Source organism: Schistocerca nitens, chromosome 8 (genome assembly GCF_023898315.1).
Source record: "Schistocerca nitens isolate TAMUIC-IGC-003100 chromosome 8, iqSchNite1.1, whole genome shotgun sequence".
Classification (NCBI taxonomy): domain Eukaryota; kingdom Metazoa; phylum Arthropoda; class Insecta; order Orthoptera; family Acrididae; genus Schistocerca; species Schistocerca nitens.
In genome coordinates this window covers 311,632,330-311,660,300 of record NC_064621.1, presented here as the reverse complement: position 1 = coordinate 311,660,300, position 27,971 = coordinate 311,632,330, and the positions used below count along the sequence as shown (strand labels likewise).

The 27,971-nt window shown below is 40.8% G+C and overlaps 1 protein-coding gene across 2 annotated transcripts in view; it reads left to right on the top strand.

The window, feature by feature from the left end:
• LOC126199333 (phosphatidylinositol 3-kinase catalytic subunit type 3) overlaps positions 1 to 27,971 on the top strand; it is a 102,510-nt gene that overhangs the window by 33,027 nt on the left and 41,512 nt on the right. The window contains exons 9-10 of one of the 2 annotated variants that reach the window (XM_049936184.1): positions 198 to 325; positions 24,133 to 24,402. In XM_049936184.1, coding sequence (XP_049792141.1) covers positions 198 to 325; positions 24,133 to 24,402 — 398 coding nt within the window. Of the gene's footprint in view, positions 1 to 197; positions 326 to 24,129; positions 24,403 to 27,971 lie in introns of both variants that reach the window. The other variant, XM_049936183.1, reaches the window with a different exon arrangement.

Below are 27,971 nucleotides of genomic sequence, written 5' to 3'. Positions count from 1 at the left end.
GTGTAGATGTGATGACTTGTTTTCCAACAGCTGACGGCACTATCTATAGTGTGAAAACATACGAAAAGTCATAAAGAGAACAATATCTTATGAGGTAGTTTGTCAGTTGTATAAATGCTTTGAAGTAGCAATGTTGTTTGATTTGCCTTAAAGTGCTTGCATTAAAAGGTAATTTTAGTGTTCGTTTCTTTTTGCAGGATTTGCTGTTGTATCTTTTACAGTTAGTTCAGGCACTGAAGTACGAGAACTTTGACAGAATTACTCAAACCTATTCACAGTTGAAGAATGAAATGGAAGAACAAAGGGAGCAAGAGAGACTGTCACGGTAATTATAGCTCTGAGCACGTGGCTAGTATTTAAAGTTGCATAAAATACTCTCTTGTAACTTTCAATGTCATTGAAAAAAATGTTAATTGTGTTATGTAAAACCGTTGATCCAAAGTTAATGTTATGTAGAATGTAATAATAACACTCAACTGCAAACTCTCTGTAAAACAGAGAAATTATACTAATTACTTACATTACATTAAAAGATAAATGACAAAATTGAAAGTCGTTGTTGCTAAATTTGTCATGAACACATACTGCTAATGACTGAAATGTCATTTTAGATGTTGTTGTTATAGTTACAGTTATAGTTATGAGGCTACCTCTAGTCAGGGGAGAGAAATTTTACTGCCCTAGAATCATTATTACAGACAGTGTCCTCACTGCAGAAGTGTCATGCATCTCTAGAAGTCATCATGTGTGTTTCTATTAAGCAGCAGATTTGTACTTTTGTGTCACTGAATTGCTGAGCTCGACTGGAAAAAACTGTGGTTGTTGGTCATTTTAATATATGCTGGTGCCTATGGTTAGGCATTTCATCACCACCCTAAAAAGAAGAGCTTCGTAGAACAAAGCCAAAATAGTGCCCCCAAACTGTTCACTGACTCTTAAGTTATGCAAGGATTGATCAGTATACAGAAAAGCACTGATTAAATATCTTTGCATGCAGAGTCGGTTGAAAATTCCCTGTACACCACTCTCCTTCTGCACCAGTACAGCTTAAACATGGGGGTCATGCCAGAGATGTCGCCCGCATCTCCTGGTCGTGCGGTAGCGTTCTCGCTTCCCACGCCCGGGTTCGATTCCCGGCGGGGTCAGGGATTTTCTCTGCCTCGTGATGGCTGGGTGTTGTGTGCTGTCCTTAGGTTAGTTAGGTTTAAGTAGTTCTAAGTTCTAGGGGACTGATGACCATCGATGTTAAGTCCCATAGTGCTCAGAGCCAACCAGAGATGTGGAAGAGACTGTGGTGGCAGTGATTGAGTGTAAAGGATGCATCCAGCTGCAAATCCTGATTCATGTCGGCACAAATGAGGTGTCCCCCACCCGGAGGCTCACAGTTATTTTGTGAGTTTGTACATGGCGCACATGGGGCCCCAAATTATTGCAGCAAATTCTTCCTTCCCTGGCTGCATTTCCTTCCCCCTGCCCTCCCTCCCTATCTTCGCTCCATCCTTGTTGCCACCTCTTTCCCCTCTCTCGGTGTTCTGATTTATGTAGACCTGGCTATCCATCTGGTTTCCTGTATTGGTTGCAATTTTGTTCCTTTTGCCTGTTCTTTCATCCTTTTTGGCTTTCGTCCTTTTTGGCATTTAGGTCCCCACTTGAGGTTTGACCTCCACTTCACAATTTCCTGTTTTTAGTGTGAGCCATATGGGAAGAACTCCCTCCCTAGCATCTATGTTGTGGATTCCTCTTCCCCCTTCCTTCCCCTCTCCCTTCCCCACTGTAGCCCCCTTCCACCCAGCTAGGTCACCAGCACGTGTAGGCAGTCAGTGTGATGGGGCTGTTATGTACCCATATCGCTGAGCCCACTGACAACACAGGGATCACACTACTGATACCTGAGCTGTTCCATCCCCATGTATGCCAAGGAGAGGTTGCTTATCTTCATGGAGCATCGGAACTCCCAGCAACAGCCACTGTGCCAGACAGCTCTTGCTCTGGCTGGGTGGTGCCCATGGGGACAGCCCCTGGTCGGAATGGGTGGTATCAGGGTGGATGCATGGTGCATGAAGTGTATCAAGCTGCAAAACTCTGGCCATTGTCAAACGGCCGTCTCTTCGATTTGTGAAGGATCCTTGAATGCTGCTTTGTATGCAACTTTCCCTTCCCTGGCTACTCAGTGGAAGGAGGGCCAGGCTCACCGTCTTGCGATGAAACCCTTTCCTCGTTACCTCATCCGTACTAGGATGGATGGGGACACATTCACCACCACAAATCCATTGCTTTTCATGGAAAATATAGAGGACAAGTTTGGTGAAGTGGAGTCTCTTAGGGAGATTCGGTCGGGCTCCCTGTTGATCAGAGCTTCTGCCACCCAATCCACAGCTCTTTGTACCTCTGATCATCTTGGCAATGCCCCCGTGTCCATCACTCCTCACCAATCTTTGAGTGTGGTCCAGGGAGTAATTTTTCATTGGGACCTCACCCTGCAAACTGATGAACTCCGGGCTAATCTGGAGCGATGCGGCATTTATTTTGTTCAATGTGTGCATAAGGGTCGCAAAGACAACCTCACTGGTACTGGCAACTTCATTCTGGCTCCCAGAGAATGACAAGGTTATGTGCTACAGATGTGACGTGAAACCGTACATCCCTCCACTTATGCGGTGCTTGCATTTTGAGCATATGTCTTCCCTTTGTGTGGTGACTGGCCATCCACTCAATGAGGGAAGCCCCTTCATTCCACCGCCTGTGTGTGTCAGTTGTGCTGACAGCCACTCCCCTCGCTCACCGTATTGCCCAGCTTACAAGAGAGAAAAGAAGATCCTAGAATACAAGTCCCTGGATCGCCTGTCTTATACTGAGGCTTGCCAAAAGTACGAGACATACCATCCAGTGTCACTATCTTCAACTTTTGCATCTGTTACTTCCTTTCCTCCTCCTCCTCCTCCTCATCCTTATCCTTATCCCAGCCCTGTACCTCTCTCCACTCCCCATCCCCTGCAGTTCCCATGACCTCCCATCAGGTGCCCTCCTCCTTCAGCATCTGCTGGTGATATTGCTCCCTCTCCCCAGCATCTCTCAGGCCAGAAGACTGTTACCACTACTCGGCCACAAAGCACACCATCTGTGCACCCCAAAGTCACTCGCTGTCTTTCGGTTCTTGATCTACTCCCCCTGTGCCCTGCCCTCCTCCACCTCAGAAAGAGAAGAAGAAGAAGAAGAAGAAGAAGAAGAAGAAACAACATAAACCCCAAGACCCAGTGCCCTCCGTAGATGCTATCTCTCCCCTCACAACCCAAGTCTGACATATTATTTATGGATATCACCCCATCCTTGTCAGTGACAACTACTGACTGAGTGACCTGACCTCCTCCTTGGCTTCTTCATGTCGACCTTGGACTCACACCAATGATCTATCGTCACCTACCGGAAATGCAATGTCTTGTCTCCTGTTATGTGTTCTGTCTCATTCGTCAAGAAACACATTTCCACGATGAGCATTCTCCAACATTTCGTGGTTATTGGGCATTCTGTCAGAACCGTGCTGGCCCTGGGGTAGCATCTGGAGGGGTCTGCACTTTGGTTCGCTCTGATGTCATTAGTGATTCTGGCATCCACCATTTGCAATGTGTACCCCCCTGCATACAAACGTCTCAAAAATGAGATCGACAGGAAGTGCAAAATGGCTAAGCAGGGATGCCTAGAGGACAAATGTAAGGATGTAGAGGCTTACCTCACTAGGGGCAAGATAGATACTGCCTACAGGAAAATTAAAGAGACGTTTGGAGAAAAGTGAACCACTTGTATGAATATCAAGAGCTCAGATGGAAACCCAGTTCTAAGCAAAGAAGGGAAAGCAGAAAGGTGGAAGGAGTATATAGAGGATCTATACAAGGGCGATGTTCTTGAGAACAATATTATATAAATGGAAGAGAATGTAGATGAAGATGAAATAGGAGATGTGATACTGCGCGAAGAGTTTGACAGAGCACTGAAAGACCTAAGTCAAAACAAGGCCCTGGGAGTAGAAGACATTCCATTAGAACTACTGACAGCCTTGGGAGAGCCAGTCCTAACAAAACTCGACCATCTAGTGAGTACTGAGCAAGATGTATGAGACAGGTGAAATTCCCTGAGACTTCAAGAAGAATATAATAATTCCAATCCCAAAGAAAGCAGGTGTTGACAGATGTGAAAATTACCGAACTATCAGTGTAATAAGCCACAGCTGCAAAATACTAATGTGAATTCTTTACAGACGAATGGAAAAACTGGTAGAAGCTGACCTCCGGGAAGATCAGTTTGGATTCCATAGAAATGTTGGAACACGTGAGGCAATACTGACCATACGACGTATCTTAGAAGGTAGATTAAGGAAAGGCAAACCTACGTTTCTAGCATTTGTAGACTTAGAGAATGCTTTTGACAATGTTGACTGGAATACTCTCTTTCAAATTCTAAAGGTAGCAGGGATAAAATACAGGGTGCGAGAGGCTATTTACAATTTGTACAGAAAGCAGATGGCAGTTAAAAGAGTCGAGGGACATGAAAGGGAAGCAGTGCTTGGGAAGGGAGTGAGACAGGGTTGTAGCTTCTCCCTGATGTTATTCAATCTGTATATTGAGCAAGCAGTAAAGGAAACAAAAGAAAAATTTGGAGTTGGTATTAAAAGCCATGGAGAAGAAATAAAAACTTTGAGGTTCGCCGATGACATTGTAATTCTGTCAGAGACAGCAAAGGATTTGGAAGAGCAGTTGAATGGAATGGACAGTGTCTTGAAAGGAGGATATAAGATGAACATCAACAAAAGCAAAACGAGGATAATGGAATGTAGTCGAATTAAATTGGGTGATGCTGAGGGAATTAGATTAGGAAATGAGACATTTAAAGTAGTAAAGGAGTTTTGCTATTTGGGGAGGAAAATAACTGATGATGGCCGAAGTAGAGAGGATATAAAATGTAGACTGGCAATGGCAAGGAAATCGTTTCTGAAGAAGAGAAATTTGTTAACATCGAGTATAGATTTAAGTGTCAGGAAGTCGTTTGTGAAAGTATTTGTATGGAGTGTAGCCATGTATGGAAGTGAAACATGGACGATAACTAGTTTGGACAAGAAGAGAATAGAAGCTTTTGAAATGTGGTGCTACAGAAGAATTCTGAAGATTAGGTGGGTAGATCACACAACTAATGAGGAGGTATTGAATAAAATTGGGGAGAAGAGGAATTTGTGGCACAACTTGACAAGGAGGAGGTACTGGTTGGTAGGACATGTTCTGAGGCATCAGGGGATCACAAATTTGGCATTGGGGGGCACCGTGGAGGGTAAAAATTGTAGAGGGAGACAAAGGGATGAATACACTAAGCAGATTCAGAAGGATGTAGGCTGCAGTAGGTACTGGGAGATGAAACAGCTTGCACAGGATAGGGTAGCATGGAGAGCTGCATCAAACCAGTCTCAGGATTGAAGACCACAACAACCACCTCCCTCCAGGTAGGCCACTTCCTTACGTAGCACTATCTGCCTTAATCCAGCAACTCCTGCCCTCTTTTCTCCTGCTTCGGGACTTCAGTGCTCACCATCCACTGTGGGGGGAGTGCCCCTTCAACTGATAGGGGTATCCTAATTGATCAACTTATCACGGACCACGATTTGTGTCTCCTCATAATGGTACCCCTGCCCCATTCAGTGCTGCTCATGGCACCTTCTCTGCTAGTGATCTCATGATCTCCTCCCCTACCCTCCATTGGTCATCCCATGATGACCTTTGTTACAGTGACAAATTTCTGGCGATTCAATCGTTCCCCTGCTGCCGCCAGGCAGACAGGCTCCCCATTGGGCATTCCGCAGGGCCAATTAGCCTTTATATATGTCTGCTGTGAACTTTGGCACCTCCTTGTCAAATCCATTGATGTAGTCATGCAAGGCATCTCTGTCAGTATTCTTGATGCTGCTGGCACTGCTGTCCCCCTATCCTGAGGGCCCCCTCAATGTCGACCGGTACCATGATGGACCAAGGATGTCGCTGTCCAGGGTCGCTGACAGGCGCTGCAGCAATTTGACACCCTTCACCGACCAACCCTCTCAATTTTAAGTGCCTCCATGCTAAGGCTCATTACCTTATTCAGCAGAGTAAAAACGAATGCCAAAAATGCTATGTTTCCTCGCTGGGGATGTATGCGTCTACAGCACAGGTTTGGTCCAAGCTCCGTAGCCTTCTGGGCTGCCAGGGACAGTAAACTGTCCAGGGTCTGAACTTCCAAGGTACTCTGTGCTCTGATCCAATTGCCCTCACAGAAAACCTTGTGACACACCTTGCGACAGAATCGTCATTCTCTTCCTACCCTGCTGACTTTCTCCAGCAGAAACTCAGGGTTGAAGAGACCACCTTTGTTTCATTGTGCTCCACTTTAGTCCTATAATACACCCTTCATTGAATGGGAATTGGTGCAGGCTCTTGTCTCTCCATGAGACACAGCCCCAGGCCCAGATTCCATCCACAAGCAGATGATCCAACACTTGGACGTCCCACAGAGGCAACAGCTCCTCAGCATTTTCAACCACATTTGGCTCACGGGTGCTTTTCCATCCCAATGGCAAGACTGTATAGTTATTCGTGTCCTTAAGCCCAGGAAACGCCCAGTGTGTCTAGACAGCTACCAGGCTAATGACTGACGAATGTACTTTGTAAACTGCTTGAAAGGATGGTGAGTCTCGGGGCCTTTTGTCTCCATATCAGTGTGACTTCTGGACAGGGCACACTCCAACTAACCATTTACTCCGATTGGAATCGGCCATCTGACAGGCTTTTATTCACCGCTGACAGCTTGTTGCGCTCTTCTTTGACCTACATAAGGCGTATGACATGGCTTGGCACCATGAAATTTTAGTTATACTCCATGACTGTGGCTTCCGTGGTCCCTTTCAGATTTTTATCCGAGAGTTTTTCTCACCAGCTCTTCTGGGTTCGAGTTGGCACTTCACTCGGCGCCCCTCAGATTCAGGAGAGTGGTACCCCGCAGGGTTCTGTGCTAAGTGTCACACTCTTCCTCATTGCCATCAATGGGGTTGTGACATCTGTTGGGCCATTGTACATCGATGATTTTTGCATCTGGTGCAGCTCCCACTCAGTAGCGTCTGCTGAGGACCAGCTCCAAGGTGCCATCTGATGGGCCTCTGCATGGGTCACCATCCATGGCTTCCAGTTTTCTCCCTCCAAAACGCGGGTTATGCATTTTTGTTGTCCACCCACTGTACACCCCCATCCAGGACTTTATATAGGCAACCAGCTCCTCGATGTTGTAGTGCAGTCGCATTTCTTGTGCCTTATTTTTGACAACAACTAGTCCTGTTGCTAGTCTCCTCACAGAAGTGGGGATTACTCCTCTACATATCAGATGGAGCCAACTCGTTGTTTCTTACGCAATCACCATTCGTTAATTCCTGACCATCCTGTGTACCCTGTACTCTTTGCCAATGAAGGATGTATCCCTTCCAACACCTGCCCACAGGTGGGATTGCCGGGTGGCATACATCTGACTTCCCCCCCCCCGTCAGGATCTCCATCTCCTCTCACTGGATGGCAACCTGTCTCTTTTCCCCTCATAACACCCCTTGGATGGTGTCTAGACCACAGATTAGGACTGATCTGTTCCAGGGTCCTAAGGTCTCTGTCGCTCCTATGGTTTTCTGGCACCTTGTCTGTGCCATCCTCGCAGAGTTCTAGGGTGCCACCATCTTTTATACTGATGGTTCTAAGACTATTGATAAGGTGGGATATGCACATCTCCTACTGCCTTCGAACACCATTTATTGCCGGGGTCATGTAGCATGTTCACAGCAGAGCTTCTAGCCATTCACAGGGCCCTCCTTTTTGTTTCTCAGGCCCCTCCACAGTGTTTTAATTTGTTCAGACTCCATGAGCAGCCTGCAGGCTATCGACCAATGCTACGCTTGTCACACCTTTTGTCTACGCTATCCATGACCTTTTCTCTGCCCATGAGCATGCCACCTGTTCAGTTGTCTTTCTCTGCGTTTGGCTAGGGAGGCAGACACTTACCCCATTTACTTTCATGATTCCAGCTGCGAATATGCGGATCTACATCAAATCTTTGCCCAAAAGTGGAATGCTATCTGGAGCGCTACTGCTCATACTAATAAACTCGGCACAATCAAGGAGTCTATTGCAGTTTGGCGCTCTTCCTTCCGCTCCTCTTGGAAGGAGTCCATTGTTTTATGCTGTTTAAGCATTGGTCATACCCAACTCGCCCATTGTTTCTCCCTGCATAATGACCCACCCCCACAGTGTGGTTGTGGAGCTAGACTGACGATATCCCACATATTTGTGGAATGTCCCCTTCTTTTAGACCTTCGTATTAAGTATAGTCTTCCTGATTCCTTAAATTTAATTGTTGAATGAATGCCTGTTGTGGAGGTGTGATTATAGCCTTAAGAAATAAGACCACACTGGTTAGCCAGAACACTAAAACCACCTGCCTAATAGCGAGTATGTCCATCTTTGGCACGGATAACAGCTGCGGCACATCATGGCATAGAAGCTATGAGGCCTCGGTTGGTTGTTGGAGGAATCTGATCGCGCGCGCACACACACACACACACACACACACACACACACACACACACACACATACTCTTAGAGAATGTTTCATGTAAAGTGCCTGGTCATATTATATAAGGTAATGATGTCAAGTTAACAGCTATAGACAGGGACACTGAGAGATAGGGAGTCATGTGAAATTGTTCTAAATCCCTTATCTGAACATTGCCTTGACTAGGTAATCAGAGAACATACTTCTGAAGGCAATATTAAATCTCCTGGTCGCCAATAGGCTCAAACTTTTTGGCTCGGTGCAGAACGTATAATCAGTGACCATAAGTTTATTACAGCATCACTGAATACAGATGTAAATAGAAATATAAATAAATGAATATGTTTCTGCTTAGCATAAACAAGAAGAAACAAATTTCAGATTACCAGAGTGGTCAACATGAAAATTGAACTCTAGCACCGATAGTGTTGCATCAGTAGACAAAGTTAAAGAGCACTCTAAAATATGCTTTATGCTGGTATGTGCTGGTCAAAGTTGTGAGAGGTGGGAAGTACCAGCCATGGTTCAGCAGCCATGTTAGAAAGCTGCTATGAAAGCTGAGAAAATTCAAAGCAAATTTAAACACTTCCAAAGCTTCACAGACAATCAAAAACTGAACTACGTCAAAATTAACACAAGAAGTGCTATGCATGAAATGTTCAGTGACTTAGAAACTAAAATTCTATCTACCAACCTGACAGAAAATCATAGAAGTTTTGATTTGATGTTGAATCAGGAAAGGGATTGAAGCCATCTGTCCACACTGTGGGACTATAATGGCATCAGAACAAAGGATGGCACAGAAGGCTGAAATACCAAGTGTCTTTTCTGAAACTGTTTCATTGAGGAATATTGCACTTTAATTTATCCCTTAAATTGTCACATGAATGTTAAAACGACAGGTATTTAAATAAGTGACCATTGAATTGAAGAGCAACTGAAATTGCTCAACAAAAGAAATGTCACTGGACGTGATAAGAGTTCCAGTACGAATCTACAGAGTATGTGAAAGAGCTTGCCCATCTTCTAGCAACAGTATGCAGTAGTTCTCAGGAGGAGCAAAGTGCTCTTGATGATGAAAAAAAAAGCACTGGTCATTCCCATTTTCAAGAAAGGTTGTCGAACTTATACACCATACTATATCTCTAATGTTGGTCTGTTTTAGAATTTTGGAACATGTTTTATGCTTGCATATTATGACATTCCTAGAGACCTTAAATCTCTTGTAGGAATCAACAGGGCTTTCAAAAACAGCAAACATATGTAACTTAGCTTGTTCTGTTTGTCGAAGAGGCCCAGAAGGCAGTAGGTAATGTGTTGATACTCTGTTCCTTGATGTCCAGTAGGTGTTAAAGTTCCATAGAGCCACATAGTGAACAAAATAAGTGCTTATGGAATATAAGGCCAGCTGTATGATCGGATTGAAGATTTCTGTCAAACAGAACACGTCATTCTCAATGGAGAGATATCTTCAGACATAATAGTGACTTTGGGGTTTTTGTGGGTGACTCTGTTGCATACGGAGAAGTTGCAACACTAGGAAATTTTAGTGAAATGCAGAGAAACCTGCAGGGGATCGTTGCATGGTGCAGGGATTGAAGCAGTTGATGCTAATCATAAATCTAACATGAATAAGTAAAATGACACTTTATTTTGTGATTACAAGAATGGAGAACAATCACTGGAAGCAGTTACTTCCATAAAATATCTAAGAAAATGCATATGGAGCAATTTAAAGTGAAACAACCTATGAAACTAATAACAGTTTGTATGTTGCCCAACTACCTGCTAAAGGCATGTTTTTGAAAAACGTGTGCAGAACTACTTCATATGAAAATCTATAGCTGTCTGCCTGTCTATACTCGGTTGGCTAGTCTTCAACTAATCAGCATGGTCTGTGTACTGAAAACGAACTTTCTTTGAATGATTTTATGGCAGAATTGGGAGGCTGGTAAAAATGTCAGATGATTAATTTGAATTCACGTGGGCTGATTACTCGCATCCGGACTCAATTTCGACCTTCATAGATACAATTTTTGTCAGTTGTAATGAACTCTCCCTCTGTGATGTGCGCCTTGTCTTTTCAGTATGTGCCCCATGCTTTGTTAAATTTTATGAAGGTTTCTACATATTTTCATGCTCTTGGTTCTGATTATAACGTGAGTGCAGCAGTATTCCTGGAGGGCAGTAAACTCAGTAACTTCGTTACAAATGCTTTGGAAATTTACTTTGGAGGTGTTTGTAGGTATTAGCAATCAAAAGCTGTGTGGGAGGTCTTGAGTCATGCTGAAAAATTGTTACAATCAATGCCAGTGAAAAGCAAGGATCTGAGTGTGAGTTGGTCCAGTGTGCAGTTTTATCGTGTCACAAAGTTTCAAGGAAAATAATTTTACTACAAAAATAAAAAAATCTTACAGAACCATGCCTAGATAGTAACCCTCTCTGATAATCACTTCCCAGACATGACGCAAATTGTTGAAATTGCTTAAAAAATTCATAGTAAGAAACATGTGCAGAAAAATAGTAGGAATCATTTTTGCTTATGTAGGTACAAACAGCATAGTGAATGCATTATTGTGGCCAAGATAGGCATGAAGCCCACGCGTACTACAGTAGTACAAGTTCATATGCCAACTAGCTCTGCAGATGATGAAGAAATTGATGATGTGTATGATGAGATAAAAGAAATTATTCAGGTAGTGAAGGGGGATGAAAATTTAAGTCATGGGTGACTGGAATTCGACAGTAGGAAAAGGAAGAGAAGGAAACATAGTAGGTGAATATGGATTGGGGCTAAGAAATGAAAGAGGAAGACGCCTGGTAGAATTTTGCACAGAGCATAACTTAATCATAGCTAACACTTGGTTCAAGAATCATAAAAGAAGGTTGTATACATGGAAGAATCCTGGAGATACTAAAAGGTATCAGATAGATTATATAATGGTAAGACAGAGATTTAGGAACCAGGTTTTAAATCGTAGGACATTTCCAGGGGCAGATGTGGACTTTGACCACAATCTATTGGTTATGAACTGTAGATTAAAACTGAAGAAATTGCAAAAAGGTGGGAATTTAAGGAGATGGGACCTGGATAAACTGAAAGAACCAGAGGTTGTACAGAGTTTCAAGGAGAGCGTAGGGGAACAATTGACAGGAATGGCGGAAAGAAATGCAGTAGAAGAAGAATGGGTAGCTTTGAGCAATGAAATAGTGAAGGCAGCAGAAGATAGAGTAGGTAAAAAGATGAGGGCTAGTAGAAATCCTTGGGTAACAGAAGAGATACTGAATTTAATTGATGAAAGGAGAAAATACAAAAATGCAGCAAGTGAAGCAGGCAAAAAGGAATACAAACTTCTCAAAAATGAGATTGACAGGAAGTGCAAAATGGCTGTGCAGGGATGGCTAGAGGACAAATGTAAGGATGTAGAGGCTTATCTCACTAGGGGTAAGATAGATACTGCCTACAGAAAAATTAGAGAGACCTTTGGAGAAAAGAGAACCACTTGTATGAATATCAAGAGCTCAGATGGGAACCCAGTTCTAAGCAAAGAAGGGAAAGCAGAAAGGTGGAAGGAGTGTATAGAGGGTCTATACAGGGGCGATGTTCTTGAGGACAATATTATGGAAATGGAAGAGGAGGTAGATGAAAATGAAATGGGAGATACCGTATTTACTCGAATCTAAGCCGCACTTTTTTTCCGGTTTTTATAATCCAAAAAACCACCTGCGGCTTAGAATAGAGTGCAAAGCAAGCGGAAGTTCTGAAAAATGTTGATAGGTGCCGCCACAACTAACTTCTGCCGTCGAATATATGTAGCGCTACACAAGCGTGCTTTGTAGGCACAAAGATAACTACTGGCGCCAAAACCTCTGCATCAGTAAATAAATTTAAAAAAAAGGTAGAAGACGAGCTTTTTTTTTTCTCCGCCCCGAGTTTCGACCACTGCATTTTCATACATTATCCAACGAAGTAAATACAAATTCCGTATTGTTCATCTTCGAATTTAGCAGAATTTCAATGTACTACGAAAATCCGACTGGCAAGACTGTTAGGGATGTTTGTCAATATGGCCAACTCTACGTTCAGAGTTTCTTCCTACCTGTGAGAAGAGATGGTTGCTAATAGGAACCTGATGAAATGTGAATCACATGCAGTATTCTCGTCACCATAAGGATAATACGAATATAAACATTTTGCCATGTATTCTTTCGTGTTTGCTGCTATCTCATTTAAATCCTGTCTGCGTAATAAACTACGAAACTAGAGTGGGACAACAGCAAACGCGGAAGAATATACGTATCGTGTCATGTTTATATTCTTATGCCTAATAGTGATACAGTCAGAAATGAAGCACGGCAACTGACTAGATTTTAAATGTAAGATGACTAATTTCTGTGCAGAATTTGATTTACTAAAGAAGCGGCCGCAAAGATTTTCAAACAGAGGAAAATTTTCGCAAAACTCTCGTTCAGAACATGTTCTATCATACGCATGTTCTATCATACGCATTTGGTTCTTGTTGATCATTATCAAAGAAAGCAGCAGTGTAAGTAACAACAAATAGCAGTCTCTTGCCATTGTTTCGCTAATGAGACGATCCCCCCTTTTTTTTTTAAGTGGCGGTAGCGCGCACAAAAGCAAGTCATGCCGCGAGCAGCAACAGGCCGTAAACACGCACTATCAAAATGCGACAGACAATGCATTACACAGTACAGTAATGCATTTTCAGCTTAGAGTGACGTAAACACCTATAACAAAGAAAACGGCACTGATCAGATCAAAGCAAAATAAGCAATCGATTCAAACCAGACGAAGCACGTGAAAAAGGAAGGGTACCCGTATAAATACGGACGGAGCACCGGACGCATAGCAATGGCTACCTGGTAAAGCTTAACTGCTAAGCTTACAACTCGAACCAAACTACTGTAGCTGTATCCTCTTTCATTCGACTAAATTGTGTCTCATATTACAATGGACCAACTTTGTTTCGATTTGGAGGTGCGGCCTAAAACTTTTTTCTCCCCTTGAATTTTGAGTCTCAAATTTCAGGTGCGACTTAGATTCGGGAAAAATTTTTTTCCTTAATTTCGAGTCTCATTTTTCAGGTGCGGCTTAGAGTGCGGCTTAGATTCGAGTAAATACGGTATGCTACTGCGTGAAGAGTTTGACAGAGCACTGAAAGACCTGAGTCAAAACAAGGCCCCAGGAGTAGACAACATTCCATTAGAACTACTGACAGCCTTGGGGGAGCCAGTCCTGACAAAACTCTACCATCTGGTGAGCAAGATGTATGAGACAGGCAAAATTCCCTCAGACTTCATGATTATTATTATAATTCCAAACCCAAAGAAAGCAGGTGTTGACAGATGTGAAAATTACCGAACTATCAGTTTAATAAGTCACAGCTGCAAAATACTAACGCGAATTCTTTACAGACGAATGGAAAAACTAGTAGAAGCCAACCTTGGGGAAGATCAGTTTGGATTCCATAGAAATATTGGAACACGTGAAGCAATACTGACCTTAAGACTTATCTTAGAAGAAAGAATAAGGAAAGGCAAACCTACGTTTCTAGCATTTCTGGACTTAGAGAAAGCTTTTGACGATGTTGACTGGAATACTATCTTTCAAATTCTGAAGGGGGCAGGGGTAAAATACAGAGAGCGAAAGGCTATTTACAATTTGTACAGAAACCAGATGGCAGTCATAAGAGTCTAGGGGTATGAAAGGGAAGCAGTGGTTGGGAAAGGAGTGAGACAAGGTTGTAGCCTATCCCCAATGTTATTCAACCTGTATATTGAGCAAGCAATAAAGGAAACAAAAGAAAAGTTCGGAGTAGGTATTAAAATCCATGGAGAAGAAATAAAAACTTTCAGGTTCACCGATGACATTTTAATTCTGTCAGAGACAGCAAAGGACTTGGAAGAGCAGTTGAACAGAATGGACAGTGTCTTGAAAGGAGGATATAAGATGAACATCAACAAAATCAAAATGAGGATAATGGAATGCAGTCGAGTTAACTCAGCTGATCCTGAGGCAATTAGATTAGGAAATCAGACGCTTAAAGTAGTAAAGGAGTTTTGCTATTTGGGGAGCAAAATAACTGATGATGGTTGAAGTAGAGAGGATATAAAATGTAGACTGGCAATGGCAAGGAAAGCGTTTCTGAAGAAGAGAAATTTGTTAACATCGAGTATTGATTTAAGTGTCAAGAAGTCGTTTCTGAAAGTATTTGTATGGAATGTAGCCATGTATGGAAGTGAAACATGGACGCTTAATAGTTTGGACAAGAAGAGAATAGAAGCCTTTGAAATGTGGTGCTACAGAAGAATGCTGAAGATTAGGTGGGTAGATCACATAACTAATATGGAGGTATTGAATGGAATTGGGGAGAAGAGGAGTTTGTGGCACAACTTGACTAGAAGAAGGGATCGGGTGGTAGGACATGTTCTGAGGCATCAAGGGCTCACCAATTTAGTAATGCAGGGCAGCATGGAGGGTAAAAATCGTAGAGGGAGACCAAGAGATGAATACACTAAGCAGATTCAGAAGGATGTAGGCTGCAGTAGGTACTGGGAGATGAAGAGGCTTGCACAGGATAGAGTAGCATGGAGAGCTGCATCAAACCAGTCTCAGGACTGAAGACCACACAACAACAATGTAGGTATGGTACTCAGGAACATACCTAAAGTGTGAATTCCACAACATACTTTTGCTTAAAAGTATTTAATTCTTAGGTGCTCAATAAAAAAGGATTTTAACACAGTACTAACCATTAGTGAACATCTTTCCATACATTTTTGGCGAAGCTGATACTCGTAGAACAGAGGAACATATACAGATTCAGTCGAGAACAATTTATATCACGGAAGAGACTTTCCGTTTACCGCATACAAATCAAAACCTATACAATAAAACAGAATAACAAAAACCAGAATTTTTAAACAGCACTTGTGTGAAGATTTCTCTACCTAGTTTTTCTTAGTGCTTATTTTTTTCTTTCTGAGAAAAAACATTTTGATTGATTGAATTTTCAGTTACTAAAAAACTGAAACATCTTACATCCTGAATACTGATGTGACTGCCATGGTTCTTTATAAAGCATGATTCTCTGAAGTGAGTTGCCATTCTCTTTTCATCTGAGAGCATTGTCCCTGCAGTTAATTTCTGGGATCTGCAATTTTAATGAAGGTTCTAAACCACAGTACTCGTCACTGTATGGGAATTGTTGCTAGTCACTACTGATTCCTGTAGTTACAGGTGTGGTTTCCCACTCTGCCAACAAGAGGGAGCATTGATCGAGTCTGTTGCTCTGCGGAATGACTGTGACTCAAACTAGAAGTATCTTACTGTCATAATGTGTGATTTTTATTCATAATATGTGTTGACTAGAGTTGATCTGGAGAACTTAAGATGATAACTGCTTGGTCAGGCTACTCAAGTCTTGTAAAGTTATAGTTAGTAGTTGTTTTAGGTCATATTTCAGTGATAAGACTTAGTTTGGCAGCTGTATCAGCTTGAATTAAGACTCCTGTTCAGAGGGAAAAAGTGGTGTTGGCAATATCAATAAAATGGGAACTATATTTACTGATAACAGGAGCATTATAATGAAGTAAAGTGCTTTATCAGTCCTTTTTCACCAAAATCAGACTTTCTCGATCATTTAAGATAAGAGAGATCAGATTTATGTAAAAGTCCCTCATTTAATGAGGGGTAGGTAGCTACATTTTTCGTTAAACATATTATGACAAGAAACACAGTTCAGTCAAATAGGAGCTGACAGTGATTGCGCAACTTGAAAATAATGTATTGTTAAGCACAATCACACCAGTTTCAGAAGTGAATTACCTGTTTTGGTCATCACAGTCCACCCTCAGATCTAAAAGCCAAATAAGTTACAAGAAGTTATGCAGTTTACATCAAAATTAAAATAATGCAGTGAATTTAAGTGGTGATATACCTTAAGAGAGACAGTAGTTCACTCACATGTCACTTTGTCATGAATATATATGAAGGAAGGTCCTGAGTGTAAAAGCTAATCCCTTGGTGGGCTATTGACTGACTGCTCATGTACATTTGACATTTTTCAGTAAAATTTAAAAGAGCATAGTCAATAAAATCTTACAAAATTTATTTGCAATTGTGAATTCTTTTGACATCAACTGTATTAGGTCTGGAAATATTGCATATTGGTGATGTAGAAAATCTTTGCAGGAGCAAAGTGGATTTCCCACTTGTTATGATCAGTTGCCATAGCTATTTCATTGACCTTGTTGCAAGAATCCAAGTAATCTTATGAGCAATAAGGGCACAGTCAGTGTAGCATTCGGAGGATTGGATAGATCCTGTGTGTGTGTGTGTGTGTGTGTGTGTGTGTGTGTGTGTGTGTGTGTGTGTGTGTGTAGCTGAGATGGTGGTTAAGGCGACCACTGATGATAAGCAGGAAATCTGGGTTCAAACCCAGTCCGGCGCAAATTCTTGTGTGTCACCAATAGGTAATATTTCTACATTTAGTGCAGATGACAAAAGAATTCAGTTGTGACTGAATTTCATAATATTAATACAGCTGCATATTGTCATCAGTGTCTAATCCTTCGTTGTGCATGTATATCTGAAGGAACAGACATTGTAAAATAAGTCAGCTTTTTAAAACTGCATTACAAAGGCTGACACAGAAGTGATCCATATGTAGAAAGCAAGTAGATCATGTAAAGTGGTAGATCCCGTGCAAAATTAGGTGTCCCATGTGCAAAAATGCAATTTTGTCCAGAGCACTGAGAGACACTGTCCTATTCTTCAGAAGGGGCAGCTACCCCAGTTGCATATTGCCTGCTAACCTGTACACTTCGAGCATTCTCGTTGCTACCTTCTCATTACACAATTTGGCAAGGCAGTCTTCACACAACGAAGGTGCAGGGAGATGTCTTCAAAATCAGACGTGCGATTATATGTAATGCTGTGCCTTTGTCTGAGGAGACAAATGAGAGATCAAAATTCTCACTGAAAAATTTGCTTGACAGGCTTGCAGGAACTGGTACTGGTGACACACACACACACACACACACACACACACACACACACACATTCCAAGTGACTCCTTTATTTTACATTGTTAGTATTGTAATAGGTGACATTATCTCCTACGCGACAGTTTTTACCCCATTTTTATTTTGAGATTTCCTTCTGGCACTTGATGGGGTTGTTTTGCTTTATTTGAGCCATTCTTTATGTGACTATTTCTTTTGTGGTACTCTACTCAGAAACTAATGATTTTGAAGGCAGTCTGTATACGTGAGGCGGAAAGCGAAAAGGGACCTCTTATCGAAAATTTAGGGATTTGAGTTTTTTTAGTTTTTACATTCAGCATTACATTCTGAACAACCTGTAAAAAAAATTTTTATCTCTAAATTTAAGGAAGTTACGGCAGGTTGAATATTTGACATAAGAGGTGTTTTGAGATATGGGCTTTTAAAGTTTCACTTTATTATCTTTGCTTAACTTAACATATTTAAGAAATAAATTCTGCATATATATTACACTTAAAATGTCCTTTGTCAAGTAGTTTGGAGTTTAACTTAACACTTCATAATAAGTGGATTACTCCCTCAGACCTAGAACACATCAGAGTGTAAATACATTTGAAACCAAATAAATTGGCCCCTTGTTGAGAAAAATATAGCAAGCCCTGTGCTTATTTTTTTGGCATAATATTTATATTTTTACACTATGTTATGGCATCTTTTGGATAAATTTTGATTCTGCGACAATTAATGGCACTAGAACCACAAGAAATTGGAATTCACAAATCCTCCAAAATAGATTTTGTAGTTGCCAAAGGACATGATTTTCTGATCGTAAAAAAAGAGGTCTGAATGTGGTTAAAGGCATTTTAACAAGAGCGTTTTCTCCTGTTCTTTGGTTCTGGAATATGTTTGGTCAGGTTCTTCTTCAGGATCTTCACAGTCGCTGACTTGAGTTTCTGGTTCACATTCTGAGCCTACTTCGGGACATGGAATGTCTTTGTAGTTCTCTTTGCAATAGGTCCTGATGTTTTTAAAAAGGTACTCTTTTCGTTGTCTTGTCATCCCTGGAGGAATTACTGCAGCAGGAAACCCAGTGGGCCCATTGTCATTGGGGAAGATGCGGTACACAAATTAATTTCCATCAATGTCCAATTTGCAGTGTACTCTACCTTTGTAGCTAACGTTGAACTCAAAGTGGTTGTATTTAGTTATGTGAGGTACTTCGTTAGCATTACTATACTTCAAGTAATTTAGCCAGTCATATGTATTCACAGCAACTTCAACTATTTCATATCCCACAGCAACAGTTGAGTTAACATGTGTTGTAGGTGTAGATTTGTCAATGCAGTCAGCAAATTCTTGTATGGAAGAGATATAGATGACCCTAAATCTTTTCTTTAAAAGTCCAAATGCCCAGTCACATGCAAATTTCATGTGGCCTATTGGCATGATTGACAAAACAATTCTCTAATTTTTGTTATTACTGATTCTCCAAGCAAGATATCCTAATAAGATATTGTTCTTGATCTGACCTACACAATTGTCAGCATGACAACATTGTCTTCTTCATGACTGTAGTTTTCCAAGTAGTTGTGGAAAAGACTGACAACAACGTTGGATCCCTTTGTTGTTCCTACACTTTCTGGGAGTAGATTGTTTACTTGTTTGTTCAGTCTCACACATAACCCCAAATATTCCTATTCTGAATGTTGTTGTTGTTGTTGTTGTTGTTGTTGTGGTCTTCAGTCCTGAGACTGGTTTGATGCAGCTCTCCATGCTACCCTATCCTGTGCAAGCTTCTTCATCTCCCAATACTTACTGCAACCCACATCCTTCTGAATCTGCCTAGTGTATTCATCTCTTGGTCTCCCTCTATGATTTTTACCCTCCACGCTGCCCTCCAATGCGAAATTTGTGATCCCTTGATGCCTCAGAACATGTCCTATTAACTGGTCCCTTCTTTTTGTCAAGTTGTGCCACATACTCCTCTTCTCCCCAATTCTATTCAATACTTCATCATTAGTTATGTGATCTACCGATCTAATCTTCAGCATTCTTCTGTAGTACCACATTTCGAAAGCTTCTATTCTCTTCTTGTCCAAACTATTTATCGTCCCTGTTTCACTTCCATACATGGCTACACTCCATACAAATACTTTCAAAAATGACTTCTTGACACTTATATCTATACTCGATGTTAACAAATTTCTCTTCTTCAGAAATGCTTTCCTTGCCATTGCCAGTCTAATTCTGAATGGTAATTTCTTGGTCTTCTGAATGGTACCAAGAAATAAATAGGTCCAGGTTGCAATGAGTTACTAGGTATGTGAACTTGCTGGGCCATGTCATAACTGCAGTATACACAACTTCTATCACCATCTTCAAAATTTTCCTTAGTCTTTTTGATAGTTCCCTTATAAAACTCTTTCTTTTGCAACAAGTTGTAGATGGGGACCTCATTTTTTCAATAGTTCCCATTTTAGTTTCTTCAGGCACTGAAGCCATTGCAGTTCCTGAACTGAAATGCCTTTGGCAAAATACACAAAGATCTGATTTGGGCTTCAGGACACCCTATTTCTGGCCATATCTCCTTCCGAATATTACAAAACGCACTACTTGATACTGGTTTTATGGCCATCATTTTTAAAGGAAGCCATGTAAGTTTCAAAAATTTTTGCTTTATTATCACTTGAAGGTAGAAGTTTGAAATTTGCAATAATGCCACTTCTGCCTGGTAAAATTATGGCATGTTGTTCTGCGGAATTGTGTAAAAACCTTACAACAAACTCTGAATCAGAAAAAGAAGTCACATTCTTAGGAAATTTTCTTGCATTACATGAGCTTTGACAATCAATCCTCTATCATAATACATTTTTGTTAGGCGCTTTAGTCTTTTAATTTTAATATTGTTGGAAAACATAAGTGTTTTTACAAACATGCCGACCTTTTACTAAGTACTTACTTCGTGGTTGTTTCCTCTCAGTTTGTACTTTATGTTTACGAGCTGTCAAAAAAGAATCTGAAGTTACACACCGCAATTGGCCTAAAATTACTTGATCTAATATGTTGACATTATTCTCATAATGATCAATCTCAGCACATTCATGACACATTTCCAAATATTCATCAACTGAATAGTAATTGCAACATTCTTCTTTGCACCCGCAACCTGCTTTTAAAAACTCTGAAACGAGAGCATGGTCTCTGTCATCTTCAAAAGAGTCAATTAAATTTATGCAGTCATCATTTATGGCCATGTCAAAGTCTTCATCACCATCATTCTCACCTACAACTTGATCACTATTATCATTTTGTTCTGTCTCAATAATAACATTATCAATAACATTATCTTTGTTACCTAAGGCTTCATTAAACTTCGGAATGTCTTGTAATGAAGAAATATCAGATAGGTTAACTGACTCATCACCTTGAGGTTCCAATTCATCACTTGATTCGTCACTACCTGGCATTCTTTCAGAAAAATAATCTTGAAATAGTCCATTATTTTCATCACATAAATCACCACCAACACCAATATCGTTTAGTGCTTTCACAATTCTATCTTCACACATTGCGTACTTTAAACTGAGCAAGCTGTAAACACGAATTTGTAACATCAGCTGTCAGCTGTTCTTTAAGGACTACCAACTATACATTGGCAACATCTGTAGGCATTCACAAAAATAGGACCACGTGTGTTGTTTGGCATTATTGAAATCACAAAATGCTTTTCTTTTAGACGAAATTACTCTGAGCTCCATAAAATGCTTCTAAAATTTAAGAGATGCTATTCTGTGAAGTACTGCATGTATAGCTGCGATATTTAGAAAAGGGACCTCTTGTCGAACCAGTGTTATTTCCCCATAACGACAAGAGGTCCCTTTTCCGAAGACTGACATGGATTGCTTTTAATGATGTAATTTACTCTTGTTGCATTCAAACAATTTTCAAATAAATAAAAGTGTGTACATAATGAAGTAAACTATTATAGTATACAAAAAACGAAAATCGATATTTTACACATTATTGAATGTTTTTGCTTGTACTGAAAATTTTACTCTTCCAACAAGGGGTCCCTTTTCACTTTCCACCTCACATATGTTGAATTATTGGCCTTACTGACATAACTTGTTAATACGGTCATTTGGAGGCTTGTTAGCTATAGCTTATAAGTTATGCGAGATATGCATTTGTGCCTAGGTTTCAGCTGTTGAACTGCATCTCCCCTACCATATACGTTGTTGTTTAGGTTGTAGCCCTCTTTTCTATCTTACTCTGCATAGGTAGAAACAGTTCGATTACTCACAGTAGCGGTAATGAGGAGATTGGCGGAACAAAGATGGTCACAGTGGTGACTGACAGTGGAGACCACGAGGTGAATACATAAACAGTGTAAGTCCAGGGCATACTTGAGTTGTCTAACCACACACTACATTCCAGGGAAAAGTCCAAACAATGAAATGTTTTATCAGACAGGACCAAAATACTGTGCCTGTATCTGACTCCATTGACTAGTGAAAGACTGGCTGCAGTCGCAGGGCTGTGATGTATCGGTAAACCCACATCAAAGGATGGTGCCACCTCACGTGCTTGCCGAAGCAGCTGCACCCCTCAGGTGCACAAACACTCTATACATACTTGGGCTAGGTGTGAAATTTTCAATCATCCTCAGATACCAAAGCCCCCACAGCTGTTGGTGTCCCTTCCTTACTGCACCATCTACATGGATATGGCCCAATACATTGTCTGATAGTATAACAATAAGTTAACACCAGATTTAGTTTTTGTTAAAGTACTTAAAAAATTCATGTTAAATAAGAAATATCTTATTTATAAATACTGTTGTTAAAAAGTAGTATTGAAAATGAGCAGGGATTTGTATGAGGCAGATAATTTTGTTTCTGAACAGAAGGCACTGAAGTCTGACATCCTGGTCGCCGCACACATGCTTATTTCCTTGTTGATAGCACTCTCTCTCAGGCGCCATAGGCAGGCAGCAGGTGAATTTCATCTGCCTTGTACTTGTGATGTTTACATACAGCTCCAGATGACAGTTGCAATGATGTAAATTTTTTAGATGACATTTTATAAACGCACAGACTCTGGAGCTGCAGTCATGTGAGCATATAAAGAGTTTAGTTCACCTGTTGCCTGCCTATGTTGTCTGAGCTGAAGCACTGTCAAGAAGGAAATGAGCTTACATGTGGTGATCAGGATGCCAGAATGTGGTGCCCTCTTCCAGTAAGAAATGAAATCATTTGCATCAAGAACACTCCGCAAATATTCAATGTTTCTTTTTAACAATAACGTGTATGTATGATACTTCTTATTCAAGATGAAATTTTAAACACCTACATAAAAACTTTAAATACTATTATTAGCATACTGTCATAACATGTGTAAAATATATCTGCTTTTACAAATGCAACACATCTGTGTCTTAAGATACACTAACTGCAGACTTTGTGTTGCAGTTTTATTAATTCCAAAGATTAAAACTTTACATATACTCTTTCAAATTTTTATTAAAAAGTAACACATGTATGACGTCACTTTATTTTACTGTATTTCATTTTAATTTTGGCATAATCTGCACAACTTCTCTTATAAGTTTCAAACTTGTTTGTGTTATAGATCTGAGGATGGCAAATGATCGGCGAAACAGTTAATTTAGTTTTAAAATTAATGTGACTGTGGCAGATTATAAATTATTTTCAAAACTTTTTATATTTGTAAATCATTTAACACAGTCTACTGCATAATGAGATATAGTTATGGTCCATGGAAAGTAAAATTACATGGCTGAACTGTCTTTTGGGACTCTATATTTTGTGTTCCTTTGTTCTCGGCGTGCTTTTATTCCTTTGGCGGCCAGTGTGACCTCTTGTTCTGTTAAGAGAATAATAATCCAGCCTTGCAAATGATATGTCATTGAAGCTATAATGTTAAAGTTTACAAGGTAGAATTTTATATTTCATACAATCGAAGGTCTTTAAGTGGTAGGATTTCATCCATAGCTCTGTTAGGACTTCATTTATGAGATTACTAATTCATTTATTTTAAGCTGGCTTTTTGAAAACCAAATTAAGAGAAAGTTACAAAATTCTGCTGTCAGAAAGATGTCTGTAATATTATTGTAAGATAATTTCTCGAAAATTTGAGGATGTCGGAAGGGGTGAAAGGGATGTGTAATTGAAGGCGATTTGCTTATCTGCATTTTTATGTACAGATATTAATTAGACCAGCACCTTATTGTAAATATTGCTCGAGTCATTGAATGATTATAGGTAGTAAAAGATGGTCCTACTGAATCAGATTTTAATACTGTAGATAATGTTAATGTTTGCATACAAGTACTGTAACATAAACTGAAGCATGTTTTTAATACTGAAATTGCTGGGCCATTAATTTTTAGTTCTTTTGAACTTGTCAGTCTTACCTATTTGTCATATTTGCTTTCATCAATTATTGGACTAATTTTATAATTGTAAATTTTCTTTATAGCAGTGACAACAAGGAGAGTGGGGATTCAGGAATCTTGAAAAAGTCTCAGAGCTTTACTCCTACACCAGTGCATGAATTACCCAACACTGATGATGGTGCTTCTCAGATAGTTCGCTCTGCATCTTTAGCTGAGACTGCAACACAAAATCAACTACCTGATGCTACTATAGATGCAAGTTGTCTGGAAGATGATATGTCAGGTGGATGTGACCTAGCATCATTTCTCATACATCGTGCCTGTCAAAATTCCACTCTTGCCAACTACTTCTACTGGCAAGTATTGCATGTGAATCATATTAATTTTATTTGATTGTTTTTGTTGTTATTGCAACAGTGAAATTCCTGGATGGAACAGTATGTAAAATAAGGGAAAGGCAATCACTCACCTATAGCAGATCAATGCATGGAGCACAGTAACACATAACAGGAAACTGTATTCACATTAGTTTTTTAGCGCTAGTTCTTTTCCAGCAATAGTATGCAGAACCACACACTCACGTGGCCGCGGAAGTTATTAGACAGGATTTAGTACTAACCAGGTGCACAAACAGAAGTAATGTGCCCAGAATGAGATTTCACTCTGCAGCGGAGTGTGCGCTGATATGAAACTTCCTGGCAGATTAAAACTGTGTGCCCGACCGAGACTCGAACTCGGGACCTTTGCCTTTCGCGGGCAAGTGCTCTACCAACTGAGCTACCGAAGCACGACTCACGCCCGGTACTCACAGCTTTACTTCTGCCAGTACCTCGTCTCCTACCTTCCAAACTTTACAGAAGCTCTCCTGCGAACCATGCAGAACTAGCACTCCCGAAAGAAAGGATATTGTGGAGACATGGCTTAGCCACAGCCTGGGGGATGTTTCCAGAATGAGATTTCACTCTGCAGCGGAGTGTGTGCTGATATGAAACTTCCTGGCAGATTTCTCATTCTGGAAACACCCCCAGGCTGTGGCTAAGCCATGTCTCCGCAATATCCTTTCTTTCAGGAGTGCTAGTTCTGCATGGTTCGCAGGAGAGCTTCTGTAAAGTTTGGAAGGTAGGAGACGAGGTACTGGCAGAAGTAAAGCTGTGAGTACCGGGCGTGAGTCGTGCCTCGGTAGCTCAGTTGGTAGAGCACTTGCCCGCGAAAGGCAAAGGTCCCGAGTTCGAGTCTCGGTTGGGCACACAGTTTTAATCTGCCAGGAAGTTTCAGAAGTAATGTGATCACGTTTAATATGAACAAATTAAAAAGTAATGTCAGTTAAGAATTTCTAAATACTTTTTTAAGAAATGTGGAAAAAGCGGAAGGCCGTAAAAAGTTTAAGATGTAAAAGTGTTGGGGCAAAGAAAATAACACCAAAAGGCCAGAACAGAAGAGATGAGGGCAGGAAAGAAATAAGTAGTGACAGTGAACTGACAGTCAGTATTCAGTTTTTGGAGTTACATTAAAATCTGAGAGTTATGAGCAGTGCATGGGGAGAGATTTGGAAATTCAGAAAGAAATGGGAATATGAGGGTTGGGTGTGTGGAATTGTCAAGACAGGTAAAATAAGGACAATATAAAAGAGGTCGAAGAAAATCGGCCAACCAGTTGATTTTTTCCAACTTCTTCAGATTTACACTGTTGCTGTTTCACAGCGATGTTTAAGATTTTGTCAATATAAAATTTGTAAGGCATTCGGACAAAGAGAATATGAAGATTATAAATTGAAAAGGCAAATTAAACTGTGGAAAACTGAGAAGTAACTAAAAGGTGTAAAACTTTTTTTCTGCTGTTTGCCGATAGGTGCGACAACGGTAAGTAGCGGTCAAAAGAAACAGATCGCAGACGTTAGGCAGTTAGCTTGGACCTCAATCAACATGACCTCATTCAAACATTAGTTGATTTGTGTCTGCATCATAAAGTTGTTCTTGATTGAAAATGTCAGTTTATGAGCCTAATTCTAGTCCTTTGTGGGAGGTGTTACTGTTTTGTTTCAATATGAAGAAAACAGCAGCCGAGTCTCATCGAATGCTCTAAGTATGTATGGTAAGGATGCTATTAGTGAAAGAACATGCCAGGAGTGGTTTAAACACTTAAAGAACAGTGATTTTTAACGTCGTGGACCAGCATAGTGGTGGAAGAGAGAATGTTTTCGAAGATACAGAATTGGAGACATTGCTGACTGAAGACTCGCGTCAAACTCAAGAAGAATTGGCATGATTAGTGGGAGTGACACAGCCAGCCATTTCAAAACGTCTCAGAGCTATGGGCATGATTCAGAAAGAGGGAACTTGGGTCTCTTGTGAGCTGCAACCAAGAATTGTTGAACAGCATTTGTGTGTTTGTGAGCAGTTGCTTCAGAGGCAAAAATGGAAGGGATTTCTGCGTCGCTTTGTGACTAGGGACAAAAAATGGGTTCATTACGACAACCCTAAATGCAAAAAATCATGGGGATATCCCGGCCGTGCTTCCACGTTGACGGCCATATCAAATATTCGTGACTCCAAGATTTGCATTTGGTGGGACCAGCTCAGCGTTGGGTACTACGTGGTGTTAAAAGCAAGTGAAACAATCACATGAGCTTGCTATCAAATGTAATTAATGCATTTGAGCTGAGCATTAAAAGACAAACGGCCGCTGTACAGCGAGAGGCACGATAAACTGATTTTGCAGCATGACAATGCTCAACCCCATGTTGCAAAAAAGGTCAAAACATACTTGGAAATGTTAAAATGGGTAGTCCTACCCCACCTGCCATATTCTTCAGACATTGCTCCCTCTATCACCTGTTTAGAGCAATGGCGCATGGCTTGACTGACCAACACTTCCGATCTCATGAAGAAGTCACAAATTGGATCGATTTGTGGAGTGCTTAAGAAGATGAACAATTTTTGTGATGTGGGATTTGTACACTGCCCAAAAGATGGGAGAAAGTAGAGGCCAGCAGTGGGAAATACTTCGAATGATACATGTGTAACCAATTTGTTTCATTGAAGCCTCAAATGTTGGGGAAGAAACGGCAGAAGTAAAGTGGTGCACCTTGTAGTATTGTTGCAGACAAAGTGGATGTGCAGAGCATATTGCAGAGTAGGTTTGCCACCTTTTAACACACTGCCATCCGGCGACACCACAGTGGTGTCATGCATGAAATAACGGTCAATGGCCAGTGACACGACAGTGGTGTAGTGAGTATAGTATCATGCAAAACAACGTTCAAATGACTCTGAGCACTATGGGACTTACCATCCGAGGTCATCAGTCCCCTAGAACTTAGAACTACTTAAACCTAAATAACGTAAGGCCATCGCACACATCCATGCCTAAGGCAGGATTCGAACCTGCAACCGTAGCGTTCACATGGTTCCAGACTGAAGTGCCTAGAACCGCTCGACCACAGCGAGTATCGCACAGTGGCAGGCGACAGCACTTCAGTATCTTTTGCATTCTGTTGGTGTTCTGTTTAGTTAACAATAAGTTACACGTGTCCACAAGTTCTTTGTTTTTATAAGTACCTGTGCCCTTTCATCATGGCAGCCAAAGAGACGATTCGATTATTTACGGTGAATGCGTGGAGCAAAACTTGGAGGTTGCCACTACATCGCATGAGTCTCATCATGATCTGGTTGACAGACTTTCCGGTCACATAAAGCAACACCAGCTAATAGGCCTGTGTATTTCTGAAATGAATAAATGAAAATGAAGAAACTGCCATGTATGTTCCAAAAACAAAAAAAGAACAACGAACTTAATGTGCAAGTCTTGTGGAGTTGCATTACATCTTGGAGGCTGTTTTGCTGCATATCATACGAAAGAGAAATTTGAAGTCCCAGAGACAATGCAAATAAACAAATATATGGAACAAACAAATTTTGTGTTCATT